At 31.7% G+C, this 27,118-nt stretch overlaps 1 protein-coding gene across 6 annotated transcripts in view; it reads left to right on the forward strand.

The window, feature by feature from the left end:
* Nucleotides 1-27,118, forward strand: part of LOC143045938 (rho GTPase-activating protein 44-like) — a 75,381-nt gene that overhangs the window by 23,378 nt on the left and 24,885 nt on the right. For 5 of the 6 annotated variants that reach the window (XM_076218783.1, XM_076218784.1, XM_076218786.1 and 2 more), the window contains exons 7-16: nt 3,363-3,431; nt 4,982-5,063; nt 7,483-7,613; nt 8,431-8,478; nt 8,794-8,857; nt 16,773-16,857; nt 17,400-17,474; nt 18,182-18,298; nt 22,049-22,128; nt 23,504-24,163. In XM_076218783.1, coding sequence (XP_076074898.1) covers nt 3,363-3,431; nt 4,982-5,063; nt 7,483-7,613; nt 8,431-8,478; nt 8,794-8,857; nt 16,773-16,857; nt 17,400-17,474; nt 18,182-18,298; nt 22,049-22,128; nt 23,504-24,163 — 1,411 coding nt within the window. The remainder of the gene's footprint in view (nt 1-3,362; nt 3,432-4,981; nt 5,064-7,482; nt 7,614-8,430; nt 8,479-8,793; nt 8,858-16,772; nt 16,858-17,399; nt 17,475-18,181; nt 18,299-22,048; nt 22,129-23,503; nt 24,164-27,118) is intronic. The other variant, XM_076218788.1, reaches the window with a different exon arrangement.

Here is a 27,118-nt window from a genome sequence, read left to right on the forward strand (position 1 = left end):
GTAATAATATATTATGACAAATGTATATAATGTTTTTCATATTTTCCAATTTCTAAAGTAATTTTTATACGACCGCAAAATTTGAAAAATTTTTCGTCGTATATTGCTATCACGTTGGCGTCGTCGTCTGCGTCGTCGTCGTCGTCCGAATACTTTTAGTTTTCGCACTCTAACTTTAGTAAAAGTGAATGGAAATCTATGAAATTTTAACACAAGGTTTATGACCACAAAAGGAAGGTTGGTATTGATTTTGGGAGTTTTGGTCCCAACATTTTAGGAATTAGGGGCCAAAAAGGGCCCAAATAAGCATTTTCTTGGTTTTCGCACTATAACTTTAGTTTAAGTTAATAGAAATCTATGAAATTTTGACACAAGGTTTATGACCACAAAAGAACAGTTGGGATTGATTTTGGGAGTTTTGGTTTCAACAGTTTAGGAATTAGGGGCCAAAAAAGGACCCAAATAAGCATTATTCTTGGTTTTCGCACAATAACTTTAGTTTAAGTAAATAGAAATCAATGAAATTTAAACACAATGTTAATGACTACAAAAGGAAGGTTGGTATTGATTTTGGGAGTTTAGGTCCCAACAGTTTAGGAATTAGGGGCCAAAAAGGGACCCAAATAAGCATTTTTCTTGGTTTTCGCACCATAACGTTAGTATAAGTAAATAGAAATCTATGAAATTTAAACACAAGGTTTATGACCATAAAAGGAAGGTTGGTATTGATTTTGGGAGTTTTGGTCCCAACAGAATAAGGGGCCCAAAGGGTCCAAAATTAAACTTTGTTTGATTTCATCAAAATTGAATAATTGGGGTTCTTTGATATGCCGAATCTAACTGTCATGACTGTGTATGTAGATTCTTAACTTTTGGTCCCGTTTTCTAATTGGTCTACATTAAGGTCCAAAGGGTCCAAAATTAAACTTAGTTTGATTTTGACAAAAAATGAATCAGTTAGGTTCTTTGATATGCTGAATCTAAAAATGTACTTAGATTCTTGATTATTGGCCCAGTTTTCAAGTTGGTCCAAATCGGGGTCCAAAATTAAACTTTGTTTGATTTCATCAAAAATTGAATAAATGGGGTTCTTTGATATACCAAATCTAACTGTGTATGTAGATTCTTCATTTTTGGTCCTGTTTTCAAATTGGTCTACACTAAAGTCCAAAGGGTCCAAAATTAAACTTAGTCTGATTTTAACAAAAATTGAAATCTTGGGGTTCTTTGATATGCTGAATCCAAAAATGTACTTAGATTTTTTATTATGGGCCCAGTTTTCAAGTTGAATAATTGGGGTTCTTTGATATGCCGAATCTAACTGTCATGACTGTGTATGTAGATTCTTAACTTATACTTAAAAAAACAAATCAGGATCTAAAATTATTATATTAAGTATTGTGCAATAGCAAGTCTTTTCAATTGCACAGTATTGCGCAATGGCAAGAAATATCTAATTGCAAAATATCGTGAAATAGCAATTTTTTTTTAATTAGAGTTATCTTTCTTTGTCCAGAATAGTAAGCAAGAAATATCTAATTGCAAAATATTGTGCAATAGCAAGATTTTTTTTTAATTGGAGTTATCTTTCTTTGTCCAGAATCAACTTAAATCTTTGTTATATACAATATACAATGTATATTCACTTTTTACTACCAACTGATAAATTAAAATAATCTTTACCATTCAGTGATAACAAGCAGTTTTTTTTACATCTTAATATTTTATGATGTATTTGAATGAGTAGTTATTGTTGCAAACTCCATTAGAAATTATAATTGAGATTAGTTTTGGAATAAGGGAAAGGGGGATGTGATTAAAAAAATTGGGTTCAATTTTTCTCATTTGAAATTTCATAAATAAAAAAGAAAATTTCTTCAAACATTTTTTTGAGAGGATTAATATTCAACAGCATAGTGAATTGCTCTAAGAGAAAACAAAAATTTTAAGTTCATTCGAACACATTCATTCTGTGTCAGAAACCTATGCTGTGTCAACTATTTAATCACAATCCAAATTTAGAGCTGAATCCAGCTTGAATGTTGTGTCCATACTTGCCCCAACCGTTCAGGGTTCAACCTCTGCGGTCATATAAAGCTACGCCCTGCAGAGCATCTGGTTTATTTTTTACCTTTACATCAGTAACTTTGACATAGCAGAAATGATCAAGTATATTTTTAATTAAACTTTAGAATTGCCATGTCCCTTTATAAGTCCCCTACCGACAAAGTCAAGAGGACTTTGGATTTGCACTCCGTCTGTCTGTCTGTCCATCCGTCAGTCTGGCTTAACAGTTTTCCACACTTTTTTCTTTATGCTTGAAGATATTTGGTGTATTGATTTATCATGACAAATTACAGGTCAAGTTCAAGTTGTGTTCCTGTCTGATGATTTTGTACAGAATTATGGTCCTTTGACATAGAAAATTAACTCAAATAATCTGTTTTCTGCACTTGTTTTTGTCATTCTTGAAAGATCTTGATTTGAAATTTTAATAACTTTTTTTTAAACTATACTGGATTTCTACCAAACTTGGACAGAAGCTTGTTTATGGTCATAAGATAGTATCCAGAAGTAAATTTGGTAAAAATTAAATCCATTTTTTCCATATTTAACTTTTAAATGGACTTAGATTTTCTGCCAGGAAACAACACATTCACTCTGCGGTTAAAGTTTTTAAAATTTTAATAACTTTCTTAAATACCATTTTTAATTTGTACCAAATTTTGACAGAAGCTTGTTTATGATCAAAAGCTAGTATCTAGAATGAAAATTTCGTACCTGTGTATCTGTATTTTACTTATAAATGGACTTAGTTTTCTTCCAGGTAACATTACATACAGTCTGCAGTAAGAGTTTTTAAAACATTTATTAGATTCATAGACTATCCTGGATTTTTACCAAACTTGGACAGAAGCTTCTTACAATCAAAAGATAGTATCAAGAGGAATATTTTTATTGATTTTTTCCTCATTTTTGTTGAGCCTGCGATTGTCAGCAAAAGTAGGCGAGACACTGGGTCCAGCAGAACCCTTATGAATTTTTTAAATGAAAAATACAAAAATATTTTTTTCCTCATGCTTGAAGATTTTGACTTGATATTTGTTATATAGTTTACACCATGACCAGTTATAGATCAAGATAGAATTTTGTTCCAATAAAATGAATTTTTAACCGGGAGGGGACTACGTATTGCCATGCAATACTCACAGAATGCTTGTTCATTTAAGATTGAGGTCAACATTTTTTTGTCAGTAAAGAACATTTTGTCAATCAAATCAAGTTGTATTAGTCAGACTAGTTAATAATCTGATTACATATATTACAATAATTCTCAACATTGTTTTTTATCTTACTTCCAGGATCAATTAACAACAGAAATGTACAATTTTATAGCCAGAGAACCTGAACATAGTCAAAAATTATTAAGTGTAAGTAAACTGTAAAATCATAAATTTTTTGCGAAGTTTTTAGTAATGGGAAATAAAATTGAGAATGGAAATGGGGAATGTGTCAAAGAGACAACAACCCGACCATAGAACAGACAACAGCAGAAGGTCACCAACAGGTCTTTAATGCAGCGAGAAATTCCTGCACCTGGAGGCGTCCTTCAGCTGGCCCCTAAACAATTATATATACTAGTTCAGTGATAATGAACGCCATACTAAACTCCAAATTGTACACAAGAAACTAAAATTAAAAATAATACAAGACTAACAAAGGCAAGAGTCTCCTGACTTGGGACAGGCGCAAAAATGTGGCGGGGTTAAACATGTTTATGAGAAAGTTGTGACCAGATAGCTTTCGCAATATTAAAACTACAATTTAAAATTTTGAAGACCTGATGTATTTCTGAAAACACAGTAATTAAAATCACACTTATGTTTATTGTTCAACAATCACAGTAACAAATGCTTCCAAACTTTTCTGATCTTTTTGTGTTTGCTTTCTACAATTGGGAAGTTTTACTCTCTCAGTTGCTGAGTGGATTAGTAATCCATCTCCTTTTATAGATAGGCAGATCAAACAAGATATTACTTATGTTCTTTAGAAATCTTTGGGGATAGCTTCCATATCAAATCAGATGTTTTTTCCTCGTACAAAGATGGATTTAATCATTATTATGAATAACTATTTATTCAGATACCGTACAGTGGGTTATTTTAGCTGGGTGTAAATTTTAACTTATTTTCACGGATAGAACAAAATCGCCAAAATAAATTCCGCCAATTTAAAGGTGTTCATGCAATGGTATTGATAAAATAGTTATCAAAGGTACCAGGATTATAATTTAGTACGCCAGACCCGCATTTTATATACATAAGACATATCAGTAATGCTCCTATCAAAATATTTATAAAGTACATAGTTGAAGAGCTTTGAGGATCCAAAATTCCAAAAAGTTGTGCCAAATACAGCTAAGGTAATCTATGCTTATTTTTTGAATCCTCCAAAATTATATTCGCCAAAATATTTTGTATACCTTATTCAATGAATATCGCAAAATTTTACACCAGCTAAAAATAACTGCTATACAGTAGTTTGGTCCTTTGATTTTCTTCACACTACATCAACACAAAAGTATAGTAAACATGTGTAAAAATATTGATTGACTGGGAATCCATCACCTTGATAACCTGATAAAGAATAAAATCATGAAACTCTTGCAATAATATTTCGATGGAACTTAATTCTCATATCACATGAAGAAGAAGGTCAAATTTATGAGTAGTAAAAGTATATCAAACTGAGGTTGATTTTCATAACCTTGACCACTGTGTACAAACTAAATATCCTTACTAAGTATACACAGTGACTTATTAAAAGTCAAGGTTAGAGGACAAAGACTAACTAAAAGATACTAACCTGCAAAATCCTCATGATTAAGGTCATTTTGTGTTTATATTGTCCCTTTTGTTTGTCCTGTATCTGTTATAGTTACTATGTGTGATATGATTATATATGCTTAATGTTCTTTCAGTTATTAGAAATACAACAGGCTTACCACAAAAAAGCCTTAGACGAACTAGACAAAACAATACCCAAAATGAGGGATACATTAGGTATGTTAAAATTACAGTAGAACCTCGTTGTCCTGAACTTTGATGTCCTATTTGTCTATGGTACATTTCTTAGTCAATTTGAGAATTACAAACATAAACGAACCCAAATATTTTTAGCTTAAAGGAAAAGAAGCTTTTGAATACTTAGACTAAACATTAATAAAGGTTCAAATTGAATGTTTTTATTAGTGTATGCAAGCGAGTTAAGAAATTACTTATAGTTATGTCAATCAATTTAAACAACAGAAAGAGTTCATATTTATTGGGAACCATTTTCACTTGGCTAAAACCTTTGATGATTGACTATTAGCAAAACATAGCATTTGTTGTCTACATTTTAACAGATGACAACTGAATGAATTAAAAGACCCAAGTGAACCACATCAATTAAAAATTCAAGAATAATGTGAAATAAAGTTAAAGTGAATAAGAAAAATTTGTTTGTCATCATGTGTAGTAGACAAAACTATACCAACTGTACATTTTGATTGGACAATTTTAAACTACAAAATGTGACTACTTTTTTGGCTACAACTACAAAATGTGACTACTTTTTTGGCTATCATACATCAATGAACTCTTTAAACAGAACTCTTGGAACTGTTTGACTGAAACCTCTTCATTATTTTAGAATTGTTTGACATGTGTAGATGACCATATTGTACTCTTATTTTGATTACACCATTTTTACTTTTTCCTTAAAATGACAACAGTTTCAACAACAAACACAAAAGTTCAAAATACACTTATGATTTATATTCCCGCTGGACGACACTTTACTGTAAGTTCAATGCTTGTTATACACATACTTCATTTTCCCAGAGTGGCCTCAGCCTTTTAATTGACTAGTTTTTGTCGAGCCTGCAACTTTTGTTGCAGAAAGCTCGACATAGGGATAGTGATACGGCGGCGGCGGTGTTAGCTAACTTCTTAAAAGCTATATATTATAGAAGGTGGAAGACCTGGATGCTTCATATTTTGTATATAGATGCCTCATGTTACGAAGTTTCCGTCAGTCACATGTCCATTGTCCTTGACCTCATTTTCATGGTTCAGTGACCACTTGAAAAAAAAGTTCAAATTTTTTGTAATGTTAAATTCTCTCTTACTGTAAGTAATAGGATAACTATATTTAGTATGTGCGTACCTTGCAAGGTCCTCATGCCCGTCAGACAGTTTTCACTTGACCTCGACCTTATTTCATGGATTGGTGAACAAGGTTAAGTTTTGGTGGTCAAGTCCATATCTCAGATACTATAAGCAATAGGTCTAGTATATTCGGTGTATGGAAGGACTGTAAGGTGTACATGTCCAACTGGCAGGTGTCATCTGACCTCGACCTCATTTTCATGGTTCAGTGGTTATAGTTAAGTTTTTGTGTTTTGGTCTGTGTTTCTCATACTTTATGCAATAGGTTTACTATATTTGTTGTATGGAATGATTGTAAGGTGTACATGTCTAGCGGGCAGATGTCATCTGACCTTGACCTCATTTTCATGGTTCAGTGGTTATAGTTAAGTTTTTGTGTTTTGGTCTGTTTTTCTCATACTTTATGCAATAGCTTTACTATATTTGTTGTACGGAATGATTGTAAGGTGTACATGTCTAGCGGGCAGATGTCATCTGACCTTGACCTCATGTTCATGGTTCAGTGATTATAGTTAAGTTTTTGTGATTTGGTCTGTTTTTCTCATACTTTATGCAATAGGTTTACTATATTTGTTGTATGGAATGATTGTAAGGTGTACATGTCTAGCGGGCAGATGTCATCTGACCTTGACCTCATTTTCATGGTTCAGTGGTCAAAGTTAAGTTTTTGAGTTTTGGTCTTTTTATCTAATACTATATGTCATAGGTCAACTATATTTGGTGTATGGAAATATTTTATGATCTATATGTCAGTTGTGCAGGTTTTATTTGACCTTGACCTGGTTTTCACGGTTCATTGCTCAGTGTTAAGTTTTTGTGTTTTGGTCTATTTTCTTAAACTATAAGCAATAGGTCAACTATATTTGTTGTATGGAAGCATTGTTAGCTGTACATGTCTGCCTGGCATATGGTTCAACTGACCTTGACCTCATTTTCATGGTTCATGTTAAGTTTATGTGACAGTCGTAATAAAGCTTTATATTTAGGAGTATCAACATAATATCAATGATTAGTAAAGAAGGCGAGACATTTCAGTGTGTGCACTCTTGTCCTATCAAAGGTCACGCTCCAGGTACTCAGTCTTCCTTTACCAATTAAAATTGGCTGCCATGAAATAGTCCAAAAGCAAAGCTTAAAAGTGGCGTTCAAATAAAAAAAAATCAAAAATCAAATCAAATCAATTTCACTGTGACTTGGGACATTTCTCTATGGCATAGCAATCTTGTTGAATATTGTTATTATATTGATATGGTTTTCTTTTCTTGAATAGAATGTAACCCTCATAAACCAGTATATGGTCTTCCATTAGAGGAGCACTTACGTGTGACAGGACGAGATGTAGCACTTGTGATAGAGGCCTGCATCGTTACAATCATTGAAGGGGGCGGAATGGAGGAAGAGGTTAGTTTGTAGATATAAGGGTTTTATATTCGACAACAATTAATGGCCGTATTTATTTTATTTGAAAGTTAAGGTATGGTTAAAGTTTAAATTATATTGTATTTGAAGGATAGACGGCTGTTAAACGTCCACTGGCAAATTTAATTTAAATGGAGGACGAGAACATTTTAGTGCTATATGAGTATGAACCTTACCTTGTACTAACTGTCATGCTGAGCTGGATTTTAGATATGATAGTTTCCAAGGTAACAGTCCACAGGAAGACCTGTCAACTTAACTGGACACATATTCTGACAGAGCAGACTTGTGTTTGCTCTTCCTAACAGCTGCATGCTTAATTAAGCTTGTGGAGATTCAGCAAATTTTCCATTCTGATATGATCCAGCTGGGACTTGAACCCACAACCTTCCTCTAATTGGAATTAGTAAAGCAAATATCAGAGACACAATTAATATAATATAAATACATATTATACCAAACAGACTAATGTCTTGTGAGCATCTGTAGGATGTTATTTGAGCAGTAGTTTAAACTTGCTAATTCATATGATTAAATTGAATTCAATAAGGCCAAAGCATTATTCTTATCTGGTATCAGGCTTAGATTCTTGTCCTTATTCCACATAAATATGGAAAAAAATTGAGAGAAAAAAATATTGCTAATATTTTGTAAGTGGTAACTGAAATTGTTTGGTATTTTGAAGATATATTGTATAGCCTTAAATGAAATTGTAAAAATGTAAATTGAAAAAAAAGAAAGTGTAGAATGACATTGCTTTTATGTGACTACAACGATAATTATTTAATTTCAATTTCAGGGATTATTTAGAATAGCAGGGATGGCTTCAAGAGTGAAAAAGTTGAAGGTAAGGGAGGCAACTAAATTGTTTGATCTTGATCCAGGTAAATTATATTCTAATTTAAAGTCAATCTCCATAGATATAGAAAATATATATGGAAAATTAAGTATATTAAGCAATCTTACACATACATCTTTATGAAAAAGTTTTAAAAAGAAAAAAAATGTTGGAGCAAGTGCCCCAGGGCAGATGGCATATTTGCAACAGCAGGCCATTAGAACACTGTTCTGTTATTCTATCTAATTCAGTAGGCATTTAAAATATGTCTTAAATGTTGGTGATTTATACTGATCTTAATACATGTTACCTTATTTATTGTAGACATCATTTGATGCTGGTGTAGTGGATATGGATGAATATGCTCTTGATATACATAGTGTAGCAGGTAAATTGTTTCATATGTTTAATATCTATAAAAGTAGAGGATGAGGTTGTAGCTAAGTAATACCCTCTCATGTAATAATTGGATAATAATATAACTTTACTATCGATGAATGTAAGGGGTTTATTTTCTAATAAGAAGAAAAGATTGGATGTCTTTGATTGGGCAAAGGGCAAAAATGCTTCAATTATATGTTTTCAAGAAACACATAGCAGTAAAGATGTTGAAAAAATATGGGAAGAAGAATGGGGCAATACTTGCATCTTTTGTCATCATAACAATAGAAGCGCTGGAGTTAGTATCATGTTTAAAAAGGGTTTAGATTTTACTATTCATGACAGTAAATTTGACCAGAATGGTCGTTGTATTGTTATTGATATCACTTTATTTGAACAGAGATTGACTTTAGTATGTCTATATGGATATAATACAGATGAACCCTTATTGTTTGATGATATATTATATAAAATAGCATTGTATGCTAATACTAGTATTTTATTATGTGGTGATTGGAATGTTGTCCAGGACTGCAATTTAGATATATATAACATTTTACATAAAAGAAATCCCAAATCTCGTGAAAAGATTGAAGAAATTATTGAAAAATTAGAATTATTGGATCCTTGGCGAACATGTCACCCTACTGACAGAAAATTTACTTGGCGTCAACCATCTCCTATTAAACAAAGTCGACTAGACTATTTCTTAGTTACTGAGGACATATATTCTCTTATGAAAAACACGAAGATTATACCCGGTTATAAGACAGATCATTCTGCCATTGTCTTTACTTTTTCTGCCAGTCTTGCTAAGCGGGGAAAGGAGTATTGGAAATTTAATTCACAACTTGTAAGAGATGTTGAGTATGTTGAGAAAATTAAGACATGTATAAAGGACACTATCTCTGAGTATTATCTTTCAGGTGACATTCAAAATTGTCTCGATGTTAAACTTACATGTAATGATCAATTATTTTTTGAAATCCTGAAGATGAAGATCAGGACTTTGTCCATTTCTTATAGTATTGAAAAAAATAGAGAGGATAGGGAACATACATCTAAGCTTGAAAAAGAGGTTGAACAATTAGAAAATATTATGAATATGTCACCAAATATTAATGTTCAAGCTACTTTATATGGGAAGAAACTAGAACTAGAAAATAAAAGGGAACAAAAGATTGAAGGTTTACTCCTCAGATCAAGAGCAAACTGGCATGAAAATGGAGAAAAATGCTCCGAATACTTTTGCAAATTAGAGAAGAGTAATTTCATTAAAAAGACAATGGCTGAATTGATCGATTACCAAGGTAAACATATTTCTGAACAGTCAAGCATTCTTTTTGAACAACAGAAATTTTATAAAACTCTGTATTCAAGCAGAAGATCTGACAGGGAAGACAACTCTTTTTATAACCATAATGTTAAACTCACACAGGAACAAAGTGATCTGTGTGAGGGTAACTTGACATTTGATGAATGTGCTTTGGCACTGAAACATATGACAAATGGTAAGAGTCCTGGTTCTGATGGATTTACAGTTGATTTTTATAAAAAAATTTGGAGAGATCTCGGTCCATTTGTATATCGATCTTTAAATTTTGGGTATGAGCATAGAAATTTTTCTAGTTTTCAATATCAGAGTGACATTACTTGCCTTCCAAAAGATGGAAAAGATAGGAGATATATGAGTAATTGGCGACCTATCAGTTTACTGAATACTGACATTAAAATAGCTTCAGCAGCTATAGCTAACAGACTCAAACCAGTATTGCCATTTATTATAAGTGACACTCAGAATGGGTTTTTTTAAGATAGGTTCATTGGGGAAAACATTCGCTTATTATATGATCTTATGCACTATCTGGAAGAGCATAATATGACTGGTTTACTGTTACTTGTTGATTTTGAGAAAGCATTTGATTCTGTTGTGTGGGATTTTCTAGTAAAAGCTCTAAAAAGCTTTAATTTCGGACCATCTATATGCAAATGGTTTGAGACTCTCTATTCCGAAGCTAAAAGCTGTGTAATAAGTAATGTTAATTTGTCAAATTTCTTCAATCTTGAGCGAGGCTGTAGACAAGGTGACCCCTTATCCCCATATTTATTTATTATAGGTGTTGAATTATTAGCCCTAAAACTTAAATCTTCATCTGATATCCATGGTATTCCTATTGACAACAAAGAATTATTGTTGAGCCAGTATGCTGATGACACATTTCTTGTTTTGGATGGAAAGGAAAAATCTTTAGAGGAGACTTTAAAATGTTTTGATTCTTTTCACAAGGTCTCTGGGCTAAAAATGAATGCATCCAAGACCAAAGCTGTTTGGATTGGAACCAAAAAATATTCAGATCATATAGTATCGAATTCATAACAGTGTGGCTATGGACATTGATTGGCGCACTTTAATATCCCATTGACTGGGACAGATTAGGTGAACGATCGTCTATAACGCCCATTGCTCACGACGTCCTTAATATAAACATTTAAACCGTGGGGTCACCAAAGGTTCTCAACGCCTATATAAAATAATTCGAAATACTAATCAGGAATTTGTGTTTTGATTTATATTGATTAAATAAACGTCCTTTACTTGTGTTTTTGTTATGTTTCGACAATCAATTTTCATAAGAAGATATCGCAAAGCCATGTTCTTTCAGAAAAAAGAATGACTTACTAAATGCATGTATTGATTGATTATCTTTTTCGGATTTAACAATTTCGATTGTCGAGTTATGTAATCTTTTAACTTTTATCTGGTCTAATTTTATTTTAGAACGAATGCATAATCCACTTTCAAAAGTTGTGCAAATACGAAACATAAAGACAAAATATACTTCTGCCCTGTCTTTTTCGTACTTGAAAGTTATTGGATAGTAAGAAAGCTATTTGGATTAAACCTTGTGAAATTTGCATGCATTTACGTTATTGTATTGGCAAAATGTATCATTTGGTGTATATAGGAAACTTAAACCGTTCTGCTATACTGCTACTATACTTGTGAAAAACACTTGGCAACAGAAACGCATTCATCTTATCTATATAAAAAAAATCGACCCAATTTACATAGAAATGGACGTCTTCGTGCATTTGTGATCGCAAATAAAATATGTTCCGGACCTTATGAGTATTTGGACCATACGTGTATGGTTGGACCATATTAGTATACCCTTATGGTCATGATATATGCGTATGGTCCAAATACTCATTTGGTCCGGAACACATACATGATATTCTGTGCGTTGTCGGTCGTCTATTAATTTTTTTCTTTTGTTGATGGATTTGACGTCTTTCTGTGAGTGATTATTTGTTCATGACTTAAAACTTACTTGCAAATAATTTAAAAACAAGACTTGATTTATAAAAATGTCCAAACAAACCATGATTTTTTCATAAACATACATCACATCCATTGCAAAAGGCTAAAATTCGCCAGGTCTTTAATTTCAACTAAGTGAGTTGACTAAATTAATGTTGCGGACCATTTTCCAATTTCCATGCAGTATCCCTATTTTTTTTCTCGCTCATCTTTTATGTTTGTTTTTTTTCATCCCAAGACCTCTTGGAGCTTTCATTCTATAAAGTGTGTATTTTGCTAATGGTCGAAGGCCATACGGGGACCTATAGCTTGATAACGCCTGTTGGTCCCTGGAAAGAATGTTTCTGATTGTCTATCACACTTCATATTCTTATTTTAACATGCAGTTATATCTATGATAAGAATGAAAATTGAATTGTCATTGAGACAAAAACCCAACCAAAGAGCAAAAAAAAAAAAGAAAAAAAAAGCCCAAGGCAACATGTAGATCTTTCGTATCAAGGGAATTGCTATAAATATATTTATTTCAGGTTAATAGTATTAGGCCATACTCAAGTTATAAAATAGATCTTGTCGTCAACTTTTGCAACCAGCTTCTATGTTTCTATAATGCACTGTTCATCTTTTTTGGGCTTCGACTTTTCCATTGGACAGACAATTTTGTTTTCGACTGTTTTAAAAAGATGCATTTTTTTACAAAATCATACAAGTAAGGAGTCTCTGGCCTTTGGTAGTGTTGTATGTTAATTAATTAATGTTTGTTTATTTATTTGTTTAGGAAATAAGTATGACGTACATTTTCACTGAACTAGGACACTTTTTATAATAGTTTTTCGATATCGCTCAGGCAAAAATAATCACGAATATAATGCCTACCCATGCATTGAAAAAAAACGGGTATAAACTACATAGTGCAGCTTCCAACAAGAATACAAGATTTATTGATTTTCAAAATGCGACCAAAATTAAAAATTTGCTCGCACCTTAAAAAATTCAAGTTTGATTTTCATTGAAATAAAATAATTGTTATGATTTACACACCGTTACTTTTTCCAATATAAATATTCGAACTATTTTGTTTGTTGTTTCCTTTATAAATTTACATCATTTTTAAAAAGACCACGCGTCTTCTATATTTAGAAGACTATAAAAGTGATGTTCATTATCTTTCTTCTGCTGTAAGTTTAATTTAGTTATTTTGTGTCATAATTGCCATCTCGTATGTTTTAAATTTGAATAAAGAAGATTCAGGTTGTCTTATACGTCAATGATACACACAAAAAAACACGATAACAAATAAAATAAGGTGCAACATTCATTCTCCATGAAAAGAATACATCACATGGATGTAATTTTTGTAAGAAAAATACCAATTTCGTGAGAAGTTGTGTGTTGGACTTGAAGAGCCAAGGCAAACTGACAAATATCTGAATGAACGAATCGATTTATGGTATATAAAAAAAAACAAAGCCCACATGGTTAGCATTGAATAAATACAAGGCCACTCTTAAATGATCACAACGTAGAAGTTTTTGTTCTCTTAATCAATAAGATATTTTCTGAAATAACGCGGGTCCCTATTAACTTAAAAGTTTTTTTGTTTTTTTTTACCATGAATAAACTTTTTTTTTTTATTATTATTTATTGATATCAGCTCTGGACATTAATATTCTTAAAAGTGAAACTGTTGTAAGTGATGGTATAACAATTATTTAAAATAAATTCCTTAAATGATTTGTGAAAAGAAAGTTTCATTTTATGTATCAGAATTTGTAACAAATGATTATTTAAATCCCCACTTGAAGGCCTCCGATAGACTGAGTGAGCATAAAATCATCGCCCACGACAAACAAGTTAAAGGTAAACTTTTCAGTACAATTACTAATAAACGTTTTGCTGTCGACCACACTGTTATGAATTTCGTTCTACTTTGTCCTAATTATAATCTTCAATGGACAAAGTCAAATTTCAAACTTTTAGGAATAGATTTTTCATTAGATTTACAAGCTATCTTAGATATAAATTTTACAAAGAAAATCAAGATAATGTCATCAATACTTAAGGCTTGGGAACACAGAAAACTTACATTACTAGGTAAAATTACTGTTATTAAGACTCTGGCATTACCAAAGATAATTCATTTGCTCACAGCTTTACCAAATCTATCCCAGATTAAAATTAAAGAGTTAAATACTCTCTTTTATAACTTTATTTGGAATGGGAAATTAGAACGTATAAAACGCAATACACTAATTGGGGATTTTATGCAGGGAGGTTTGAGCATGGTGCATTTGTCATCTTTTAGTACATATCTAAAAATAAGCTGGGTTAGAAGACTTCTTTTGAATTTAGAGGGATCATGGCAGACATTATTACTGTCTGAATTAACTAAATTTGGTGGTGACAGAGTCTTTTCTTTACAAAAAGAAAAACTGCTAGAAATTCATGGCTATGTTCAGAATCCTTTTTGGAAAGATGTTTTACTTTGCTTACATACTGCAAAGTCTTATACTAAGGCTTGTACAAATGATATATTATCGCTAGATATTTTAAATTTTGTGCCAATTTCAGATTACACTATTTATATGCAATGGAAGGTCTTTGGTGTACAGTATATAAAAGACCTTGTAAATGGTCAAAACAAAGACTTCTTTACATTTCAAAAGATTAGACACAAGATTCTTACAAATAATTTTCTAAAATATTACAGTCTAATCTCCAATATTCCAAAATTTATTAAAGATCACATAAAAGAATACTGTGATTCTCAACAGATTGAAAATGTCAACGTCTCTGATGCTTTTTGTACTCAGATTATTAATAATAAGAAACCAAAATTTGTGTATAAGAGTCTTATTGATCATATATTTCAACCTCCCCTTGAAAAATTTCAGAAATGGGAGCAGCTGATAGACTCAGAAATTGAAAATTGGGAAAAATATTTTATGCTACTAAGAAAGTCTTGCAAAGACACCTACTTAAAAAGTTTTCAATATAAAATACTGCACCAAATAATTCCTACAAACTCTTTTTTGTACAAGATAAAAAAGAAAGATTCTAGTTCATGTACTTTTTGTAAACTAGATGACGAAACTATTGTACATTTTTTCTATGATTGTCCAATAACATATCAATTTTGGTCATCATTACTACAGCAAATAAGATTGTATAGCAGGGATTTTGCCATCAGTAAAAAACAGATATTCCTTGGTTTCTATTCAGAAAGTTTATTCATAAATCTTTTATTTATAGTAGCAAAAAATTATATATATAAATGTAAGTTTAAGGAACTTACTCCTAATATTGCTGGTTTTAAAAATAGAATAATACAATATCAGTCATATGAATATTATATTGCAAAGAAAAATAATAATGTTGATGTATATGAAAAATTTTGGACCCCATTAAAATATATATTTCCACTACAAGAGTATGATATTAATCTGTGTGCAAATTTTTTTTTTTTTTTTTTGGATTAGATTTTGTTTATTCTTTGATGCATACAGTTGTAAACAATAACTATGTACATAAGTAAGTAATGTATGTGTGTATGTAAATAAGAATTGTATGTGTGTATGAGAGACTGAGAGAAAGTGATAGTGAATGCAAGTGGTTCTCATTTCTTTTTTCTATTTACCTCTTTACATTGGTATTTCCTGATATTTATTTATCTATTCATAAATTTTTACTCTTTCCTTTTTTTTTTTTATTTCTTAATTACTTGCAGTGTGTTTTAAAGTTTATCTTAGTTATTTAACTTTAATTTATTTTATTTTTTTTAATTTTTCTTGGGAGGGTGGAGGAGTTAAAATTCAATAAAATCATTTAAACATTTATTGCATTCAAAAGGGGAGGGAAGAGAGAAGAAAAAGAAAAAAGAAATGAAATTACTCTTGATTTATAATCTTTGTTTAATTCCTTAAAATTCAAAACTAAATAATATCTCATTTATGAAGAATTGTTTTATTTTTTGTTTGTTCTAATAGATATTTATGTTGAACCATCTTTATATTTGCTAGCTTTTAACTTACATTGTACTTATACCAGTTTATTATATATATTTAATGAATATTACTAACAACCACTAACTCCTGTATATATAAATATCATTACTAATGTTAATGAGGCCGGGATAAGGTACCGGTAATCGATGTTTAAACTAACAAATGTAAAGATTTCAATAAAATATAGATAAACCTTAAAAAAAAAAAAAAAAAAAAAAAAAAAAAATGTAATAATTGGAATAGTTTTCAAGTTTTAAAAATAATATTAAGTATTCCCTATTACGACAAGCTTACCTACCTAGAAAAATTTCATCTTTCCACATTAAAGCCAGGATGAGATTACAAAATTTAATTAGTAGTTATGTTACTTGTTCATTGTTCTATTGAATAAAAAAAGATGGACTGTTTAAGATAATTATATATTTGACTTTTGAAAACGTTCAGATTTTGTTGATTAATTGTACAAAGTAGTGGAACTATGGAAGTGTTTAGATGTGTTATGGTGATATGTATCACTCTTTTAATATATTAGAATTATTTTGAATATCATATAGTTATGGTTGATCTTGGTATTAACTATTGTATATTTTTTCCAGGTGCATTGAAGCAATATCTTAGAGAACTACCCGAACCATTATTGACTTACTATTTATACCAAGATTTTATCAATGTTTTATCACTGTAAGTAGTTATGTTTCTTGTTCATTGTTCTATTGAATAAAAAAAGATGGACTGTTTAAGATAATTATAAGATTAAGAATGGAAATGCAGAATATGTCAAAGAGACAACAACGGACGAAAGAGCAGATAACAGCCGAAAGACATCCAATGGGTCTGCAATGCAGAAAGTCCTGCTCTTGGAGATGGACTTCATCGGGCCCTAAATAAAAGTGTGTACTAGTTCAGTAAAAATGGACGTCATACTAACTCCAAAGCATATGAATAAACTAAAATTAAAAAAACATACAGGACTAAAAAAGGCCAAAGGCTCCTGACTTGGATCTCCATCTTTTGTCTTCTCCAAAACAAAACAAAATAAACTTAAATCATCACATGACCAAAGTCACAAATAAAGAACTAGTAGAAAACTGTGTTACAACATTGAAATTGATATTATCAAACCATTTAACCATTTTAAAACTGCATAAACACTGAATGTTGAAAGTGTAGAGGATATGTAACAGATCCTAAAGTTTATTAAACTTATCTAATTTTGATTGTAGGCCACAAAACCAGAGGCTTCAGGCTCTTTGGAAAGTAGTACATGACTTACCAGAACCCAACTATAACAATTTTAGGTAAGTTTTAAAGATAAGTTCAGTCTAAATCTTGACCTTGTCGCCATGAGAAAGAGACTACAATTCATGCAGGTACAATCCATTTGTTTTCTGTATACCCCCTAGTGTTTCTTCTATGCAGACGTACATTCTTTAACTGGTATTATCAATATCAATTTGTTCTTATATTTCCTTGGTTTCCTATAGAAAAAAAAGAACCTTATTTCATGTGGCCCGTCTTTCTTCTGATGTTTAATGACTTTAAAATCCATCAATAACTTTCTGGACAGTATATGATTGAAGCGATGATGATAAAGAAATTATTGCACCTAGCTTTATGCCACTAATGTTCAAAGTATCAAAAGATGTACTTTTAGCTACTAGCAACTGAATGCATATCAATGTACACCCAGATGAGTCAAATCAAAGACTTTAAAATTCATATTTGTCTTTTCCCTGCTAGGCACTCTTATTTCTTTAAGCAAAATCTGTCTGACTTTGAATTTGAATATGTTTTTAAGTATTAATACAGCCAAGCACGTTGGTTAAACAAATGAAGTTTGAGAAGATGTTAAACAGTAATCATCATCATAATTAATGTACAACTTAATGTGTTTTTTGCATTTGATCACCCAGTGGTGATTTTCATATGTTTTGTCCTTAATTTCTATTATAAAAGCATTAGAGATCAAAAACAGGATTACATGTACTAATTTTTGTTCTTTCAGATACTTAGTAAAATTTCTAGCAAAATTAAGTGAGAAGTCCGACATAAACAAGATGACACCTAGTAACATAGCTATAGTAATTGGTCCTAATCTGTTGTGGTTGGAAGGCGATGCAGGGTAGGTATAGTTATATAGCTATAGTAATTGGTCCTAATCTGTTATGGCTGGAAGGTGATGCAGGGTTGGTATAGTTATATAGCTATAGTAATTGGTCCTAATCTGTTGTGGTTGGAAGGTGATGCAGGGTAGGTATAGTTTTATAGCTATAGTAATTGGTCCTAATCTGTTGTGGTTGGAAGGTGATGCAGGGTAGGTATGGTTATATAGCTATAGTAATTGGTCCTAATCTGTTGTGGTTGGAAGGTGATGCAGGGTAGGTATAGTTATATAGCTATAGTAATTGGTCCTAATCTGTTATGGCTGGAAGGCGATGCAGGGTATGTATAGTTATATCAGTGTTCTCCCCAGGCCGATATGACGCTGCGGTGCCGCAGCGCCTTCATAATATTTTCGTTAATCCCGCAGCGTCTTAATTGGCCGCTATCCCTTACTACTTGATTCCGCAGTGTGTTAATTTTCACATTTTCATCATAAATGTTGGTTAAAATTGTCAAGTTGCTGATCACCGCTGAGCACTGCTGAGCAGGGTTGGCAAAGTATTACCCACCCAGAAATTCCCGGGTGGGAAAACCCGGGTTTTCCTGGGCTGGGCAATACTCCCAGAAATGGGTTATAGTGGGCATTACTGGGCAATATGATTTTTTAAGCTTATTTTAACACAAAATAGTAAAGATTTGTTACAGTTTCATAGTATAACAGCTAAATATATACTTTTTATACAGATAACCATTGACAGTCATTTCTAGAAAATTCAATTTCATTCTCTTCTCTATTAATTTTATATGTAGGCAGAATACAAGATTTGCACATTTAAAGATACATGTACCTTTTAATTACCAAGTATTGTTTCAATAATCCAAACTTTGAAAAATGCATTTTATTGCAGTGTTTAAGTGAATTGTTAATTTTAATTGTTATACATTCATATTGCTAAATAAACACCCTGCAGGGTCATGCCATTAACACTTATAAAATTGAAAGGACTGATTATTGTTACACAAACAAATCTGTGTTCTAATCTGAATAATTACTTATTAATCAGTGACAGTACATATACATTATTATGTTTCTTTAATACATGTTATTGTTAATTCTTAATAGGAGCTATATTCATTTGAAAAAAAATGATTTATTTGCTTTCTATTTACAGTTTGCCAATCTAGACAAATGCTAAACAAACAAAATAGGGTATAAATATCTTATTAAATGTATTGCATTTGTGTTTATCACTGAATCCTCTTTAAAATTCAGACAAATATTTTATATTACCCAGTATTGCCCAGTATTACCCACTAAAACCCAGTAAAACCCGGGTTTTCCCAGTATTTCCCACTGGGCTGGGCAATACTCATAAAACCCGGGTTTTTGCCAACCCTGCTGCTGAGAGGTTGGTCAGTGTTACACAATATCTGATAATATAGTTTTACCTGAGCCACGCTTATCTCAGCCTTATCGGACTATGTTATCATGTAATAGCGTAAATAATCATCAAGAAGATAGATATTTTAGAAGAAAATTTAAAAAAATAAAAACTTCAGAGCAGAAATTGAAGAAATAGATCGCAAATACATTGTATTTAAGCATCATGTGTGTGATTACTTGACCATTTAAATAACGAATTTTGTCATTGGTCGAGAAGAAGAATCTATTTAAACACGACCAATGAACGTGTTCAATACACGTGATAGATTTGAATACACATTGCTAAAGATATTTACGATGAAAATTATGAATGAGAGTATTTGTAGTTGAAAAAATTAAAATAAACTTTAATTAAAGATAACGAGAAGTGATTTATTTTAACTGAAAGTGAAAAATGTTGCTTGCAAGGTAAATTCGTTTCAAACTGTCATATTTTTAGAAATAAAATGATCATTGAACATCGATCGTGAGTCCTTGCGTCGGGAACGTTTTATGTGACAATCAACACGGGTACGGAATCGCCGCGGCTTCTGTATTAGTCACTAGTAAATAATTTCAATGGTCTTAACTTTAACGATAGGTTTTAACAGTAATGCACACGGAAGCGTAAATAAATGTCAAACTACGGAAACTTGTCAGCTGTTCATTAAAATATTTTTGTTTTAAAAAGTGGTATACCAACTATCTTAACCATATTCGATTTTATTAATTCTGAATGAACATGTTCTCTGCAAATAACAAAGGGTGAATTCTAAGCAAAAGACATGATGGAAGTAGAAGGTTTTTTTCAGATCAATGACTTAATTCTAATGAAAAGGGGAATACACCTCCCTCTACACTCAGCTGTCAGTATAAGCAGATGTTATAATTGCTTTTCATAATCCCAACTGAGCTAAAGTTTTAGCAAGTGATAACTGCAAGCACCATGTTTCTGGTTTCGGTGACAACTGGCTGACTGAGTTTTCATGGCTTAGAAATGTTAAGATGGATATAAGAAAAAAGTTATTATGAGAGGGGGTTTTCAACCCTGAAGAGGATTAAGACAACGTTGAGGAACAGACTATCCAACACTATCTTGAAACAATATCCCTAGAAGTAGCAGAGAGTACAGAGATGAATATTTATATTTTGACTTCTTTAATTGACTGAATATAAATAACTTTTGTGTTTTAAATCAATTTATTTCATATATAGTATATTCTTGTATAAATTCATTAATACTCTGTATTATTAAACACACAACATAAAGCAATATTGCATGTTATGATTTATGACTGATTGATTCAGATCACAAAAGATCACTATAAAAAAAGAGTTACGCGCCCTTGAATTTTGCGCCTTAAAAAAATCCTGGGGAGAACACTGTATATAGCTATGCAGGGTTGGTATAGTTATATAGCTATAATAATTGGTCCTAATCTGTTGTGGTTGGAAGGTGATGCAGGGTAGGTAAAGTTATATAGCTATAGTAATTGGTCCTAATCTGTTATGGTTGGAAGGTGATGCAGGGTAGGTATAGTTATATAGCTATAGTAATTGGTCCTAATCTGTTGTGGTTGGAAGGCGATGCAGGGTAGGTATAGTTATATAGCTATAGTAATTGGTCCTAATCTGTTATGGTTGGAAGGTGATGCAGGGTAGGTATAGTTATATAGCTATAGTAATTGGTCCTAATCTGTTGTGGTTGGAAGGCGATGCAGGGTAGGTATAGTTATATAGCTATAGTAATTGGTCCTAATCTGTTGTGGTTGGAAGGCGATGCAGGGTAGGTATAGTAACATAGCTATAGTAATTGGTCCTAATCTGTTGTGGTTGGAAGGTGATACAGGGTAGGTATAGTTATATAGCTATAGTAATTGGTCCTAATCTTTTGTGGTTGGAAGGCGATGCAGGGTAGGTATAGTTTAATAGTTTCTGTAATTGGTCCAAATCTGCTATAGTTGAAGGCAGTTCATTGAAAATTCACCTTAGACCCACCATGCATCAAAAAATTTCTAGGGAAGACACTGCGCCATACCAATTCCAACCAGATGTTTACTCTCATAATCTGAGAACCTGAATCCAAAACTAACCAGTGAATACAAACAAGAAGTCTGAACTAAGAATTTGTGGTTTCCTTGGTTGTGTAAAATTTAGATTTAATTTCAAACTCAGATTTTCTCAGAAATATTCCTTGTGATGGTCAATATTCTTAATTGAAAAAAAATGTTTTATCATTCTTTCCTGCTTTTTAATTTAACTATCAATAATGGAGAAATCCATTGACTGCATTGCCCTAATTTCAACAATGTTCTAAAATAATAATTTGGTCTTTATCTTTTTCAGAGCCAGTATGGCCAGTAGTGGATCTGTTAGTAATCTTTTTGAAATGATAGTTTCAAATGCAGACTGGTTTTTCCCTGAAGGTTAGTAGATTAGAAGCTTTTCATAATATTATTGCTTAAACAAGCTAGTTTTGTGCATAGCAATCAAATACATATGTATGATAGTCCTTTATAAAGAAGAAAGTTTTTGTTATTCATCAAACCTCCATTTTAAATATGTATAGTGAAATATGTACCTTAACAGGCATTTCATGTTTCAGTTAAAAGAAGGAATCTTTATACTTTTGATAACAATAACACTTTATTTATACAGTGCAATATATTAGTCATTAAGGATACATTGTTATAATATTAAGTTGGGTTTTTTTTTACAGTAACAGTGTTAACTATTTTATAATTTCTTTTATTTTCAGCAGGAAAATTCTTTAATTTCTACCTCTGTCCCCCTACTCCTACCTCTAAAGTTCCTCATGTTTTCTCATGAATTTCAGAAATATTACATATTTATGGCTGTATATTTACATATTTATCAAATGATTTTGGAAACCAGTATACATTTATATGCTCTGAATGAAACTGTTCTAAAATTAGATGTACTGCAATCTCATAATTTATAATCCTTCATATTATATCTTGAAATGCTTCCACACGTTAGAGATAAAGAATATTTATCTTATTTTTCATACTAATTTTGTATCACCTACAATGAATTTTGAGAGGGCAAGATATAGGATTCTTACATTCTGGCATCAACAAGAATAGGGGAATGCTCTGGTTATTTGTTTTATATTATTGGTACTTAAGATCTGTAGAGAATTTAATGAGAATTAAACCCAAAAAAATATCAACCGATGAAATCTGATGTAAAATTTAGTACACATTATTTTCCATTTTAAAACACCATTAAAAACAAATGTGTCATTGTATACTGTCATTTCTCTGTCCAAACATCCTCCAGAAACTCAAGCTTGCTTTCTATGAATTTATCAAACAATTTATGCAAGCTTTCATTTAAGAGTTATTACACTTTAAGTGATGAAAATTTGACAGTTTGGAGAACATCCAATGCTTAATCAGAATATCTACACAATGAATGGTTTCATAAAGAAGAGCCCCCTTTTTTATTGCTGTACCATAGTCTATTTTTGAAAACTTTCATAATTACTATTACAACTTTTTCACTATTATCAGCTTGATTTTAACAGATACATTGAATACGGGTCTACATATAAATTTTGACTCTTTTAACAGTACATCTAGTTTAATATATTGAATATGCCAGTTGGTTTTATGTTTAAATATTGCTTTATATAAACTGATTATAACTGAAGGACACTAGTATACATATAACTTTGTCTATCATTATTGAATGATTTTTATAGCTTTAACAATATATTTTAAATGTGTCTTCTGTACATATATAAACTTTGGGATGTTTTTGTCAACTTTTACACAGATATAGACTTTCACCAAGTTAACAAAGGCACTGCACCCCCTCGAATATCTAGCAGCTCGAGTGACAATGTGACAACAGTTTCAACAGCAGTTGTTGCACCCATGCAAGCATCAAATACTCTGTCTTCTATAGCAAGAGCATGTGAATTAGTTACCCCTGCTGTAACTTTACCTATCACATCACATTCTGATGATAGCATGTCAAATGTAGAAGAAACTGATGTATTTTCTGATAAGGTATCACCATCGTATCAGTCGTCAGCGTACAGTGTTGGAAAGGCATCACATAGCTCAGACAAGAGCCCAGGTGATCTTGTTAAATCCTATAACTCACCACGTTGCAGTGTTATTAGTCACCATAGTAATTCTATATCATCTAACACTAACGCTGAATGTAGCACTGATAATTCTTCTAAGTATACTCGCTCAAGTTCTGTTCCACCTGTTGCTAAGAGTGTTCATTCTGATGTCTACAGTACTATGTTTGCTTTACACTCGCTGGGTGACGGAAATGTTTCAAACTATATGACAAAAGTACGTGGAATATTGGATGTCAAACATCAGCAACAGAAAGGGCCATCAGCTTCAAGCGGGCAAATTCATAAAGTTGGGAGAAGTGACAGGGTATCAACGGCAAATAAAAGATGTTCCTTACAGCCAGGTCAGATCAAATGAAAATGTCTTAGAACATCATTTATTTAGCATGTGTTTTATTCTGGACTTTTCTGTTAGATAGTTTGAACCTTTTTCTATACATATATCATTATCATTTTAGGCTTCATGGATATGAGTATGAATTTTTTGAAGATTGGTATTTTTAAGTTGAGTTGCTTTTGTTTGAGGTCAATTTAAAACTTCAGATCATTTATATTTTCAAAATAGATTAGGTTTGTGGTACACTCATACATTTTCTGGTTTGCAGGATAGAATCATAGGAAAACATTGAAAAAGAAACAGCTTACTTTAAAAAATTTGTAACTTTAATCATTAAAAACTCTTTAATTTTATTTCATGGCTTGATTTGCATAAAAAATGTTTAAAAGGTGTATTTTTGTCTAGGCTCGTAGAAATGAAAAAAAGCAGGACAAACAGCAATGGCAGTGCTTCAAAGTTTTGTGATTAGGTCAATTAAAGGGGAACAACAATTTGGTATGCAGTTGAATAATCAGTGGCACATCTCATATCAATGTGGATTATTTGACCCTGCCCCTGTCAGTCATGGTCTATTGACTTTGAATATTTTGCCTAGTTTACTTGTAAAAGGTCATTATAAGGTCAGCTTAAGGAGAACCTCTAGTGGTAGGCCAATGATATTTGGTATGTAGTTATATAAGCATTGGCATTTCTCATTTTTCATTTCCATCGGGATTATCTGATCTTGCCCCTTCATTCATTGCCAATTTAACGTGAAGCTTTTGCATAGTTTGCATTTTGATAGTTTGTGATAAGGTCAGTTTAAAGAGATCAAGTACTGTTTGATCGATAATTTTTTATATGCTCTTGTATTCATATTTGAACGTACAATTTCCCTTGAAATTATATGGACCCACTCCCTCATCATGATTCATTGACTTTGAAACTGTAACAATTTTAATATGTAAATTGTTACAGTTTCAAAGTCAATGAACCATGATGAGGCAGTGATTAAAATTTGTGTTTAGGTCAGTTTATAGGGAACAACTTAAGATAATTCTATGGTTTATGCTAGGCATGAACATTTCTCATTTCCACAGAATTTATTAAGCCACACACCTCAGTTATGGTTCATTGACTTAAAATGTTTTGCATAGTTAACATGTTTAAAAAAGGCCATTTTGAATTCAACATTCGCATTATATTATCAAAAACAGGCAAGGCATATCTCTTTGTCAACAGTTTATTTATGTTGATGTACAAGTGATTTAATTTATTCTCTTGATCTCAATTATACTCATATATCATGTTCATCAAAATCACTTTTTTTCACATCATGCATGCTTAGGTGATAAATGATTAATTGACTTGTCAATCATTTTTAGTAGAACTTTGAATGAAGAAAAAGGTTCAAATTGTGAAAATTTGATGTTTGCCAAAAAAATATATGTATATATTCTTTAATGATTTGGGTGGATTTTTTTGCCTGATACCCTTATGCTTGCTCCAATTTTCAGATTTGTTTGATGTTAGCCAAGAAGACTGTCACATGATAGCATGACAATGTCATTTATTTTATTTTCATTGCTGTGTATTTTTTAGCATAAATCATATATCATTTACTTCCATATTGATCTCAGTGTGCTTTTAACTGTTTTGATTTGTAAAATAATGTAATACAAATGTTGGTTTTAAAATTTATGCACAAAAAAAAACAACTTTATAGATTTTTGTTTGGTGTTAGCCAAGGCTCCTTGTTGAAGGCCATACTTTGATCTATAATGGTTTATTTTTTACAAATTTTGACTATAATAGAGAGTTGTCTTTGTCTCATTGGCACTTATACCACATCTTCTTATATCTATATACCTTATGATTTTCCCATGAGTGGTTCTATTAATGAAATATATAACTTTTTTTTTAGCTCACCTGGCCCAAAGGGCTTTTCTCATCACTTGGCGTCCGTTGTCATTAACTTTTACAAAAATCTTCTCCTCTGAAACTACTGGGCCAAATTTCACCAAACTTAGCCACAATCATCACTAGGGTATCTCATTTAAAAGATGTGTCCAGTGACCCTGCCAACCAACCAAGATGGCCACCATGGCTAAAAATAGAACATAGGGGTAAAATGTAGATTTTGGCTAATATCTCTGAAACCAAAGCATTTAGTTGAAATTGTCCTCTGTAACTTGAGGGCAAAGTTCATAAAAAAGAGGAAATTGTAAGTAGCAAGAATGTTCAGTAAAGTAAGATCTACAAACACATCACCATCACCAAGACACAATTTTGTCATGAATGCATCTGTGTCCTTTTTTTAATATGCACATATACCAAGGTGAGCGACACAGGCTCTTAAGAGCCTCTAGTTATAATATCTAAGATTATCACTTATTTCACCACTAGGGACCATCTTTACCTTGTTAGGTTATTTATGAGATTTTTGTCCCCTGTGTAACGTGTTGTGCGGGACATGGAATTACCAGGTGTTGATCAGGTCTTGTGACGGCTCTCACAGGTACAATTCTTCTTTCCAGATTTTTATAAAACTTACACTATAAAGTTAATATCAGCAATATCTCACATAAGTTCTTTAAAATGGTGGACGAATGACTTTTATCAAAAGAGTTATGGCCCTTGGAAATATTAAACTTATGGTAAATGGCCTTGTTAGCGCTATCAAAAAAAAGTGTTTCATTAAGTAATTGCCCTTGTACCTTGAAAAGATCAAATATGTGTAACCATGGGGACATTGGAATTCTGTTCTTTTATTGTCTCATGTTCACATAACAAATTTCCTTTCTTTCCATTTGTACTTTTGAAATTAACTCTTATTTTAACACATCTGTTGAAACAGAGATTTTAGTGCATACTTTTGTGTATAGACTTTGAAATCAACATTTTGTACATGTATATAAACTGTGTGTATTCTTTTTATTAGATATAACTCAATTATAAACTTTTTTTCAGAAAGGTTATTCTA

This window comes from Mytilus galloprovincialis, chromosome 9, assembly GCF_965363235.1.
Source record: "Mytilus galloprovincialis chromosome 9, xbMytGall1.hap1.1, whole genome shotgun sequence".
Classification (NCBI taxonomy): Eukaryota; Metazoa; Mollusca; class Bivalvia; order Mytilida; family Mytilidae; genus Mytilus; species Mytilus galloprovincialis.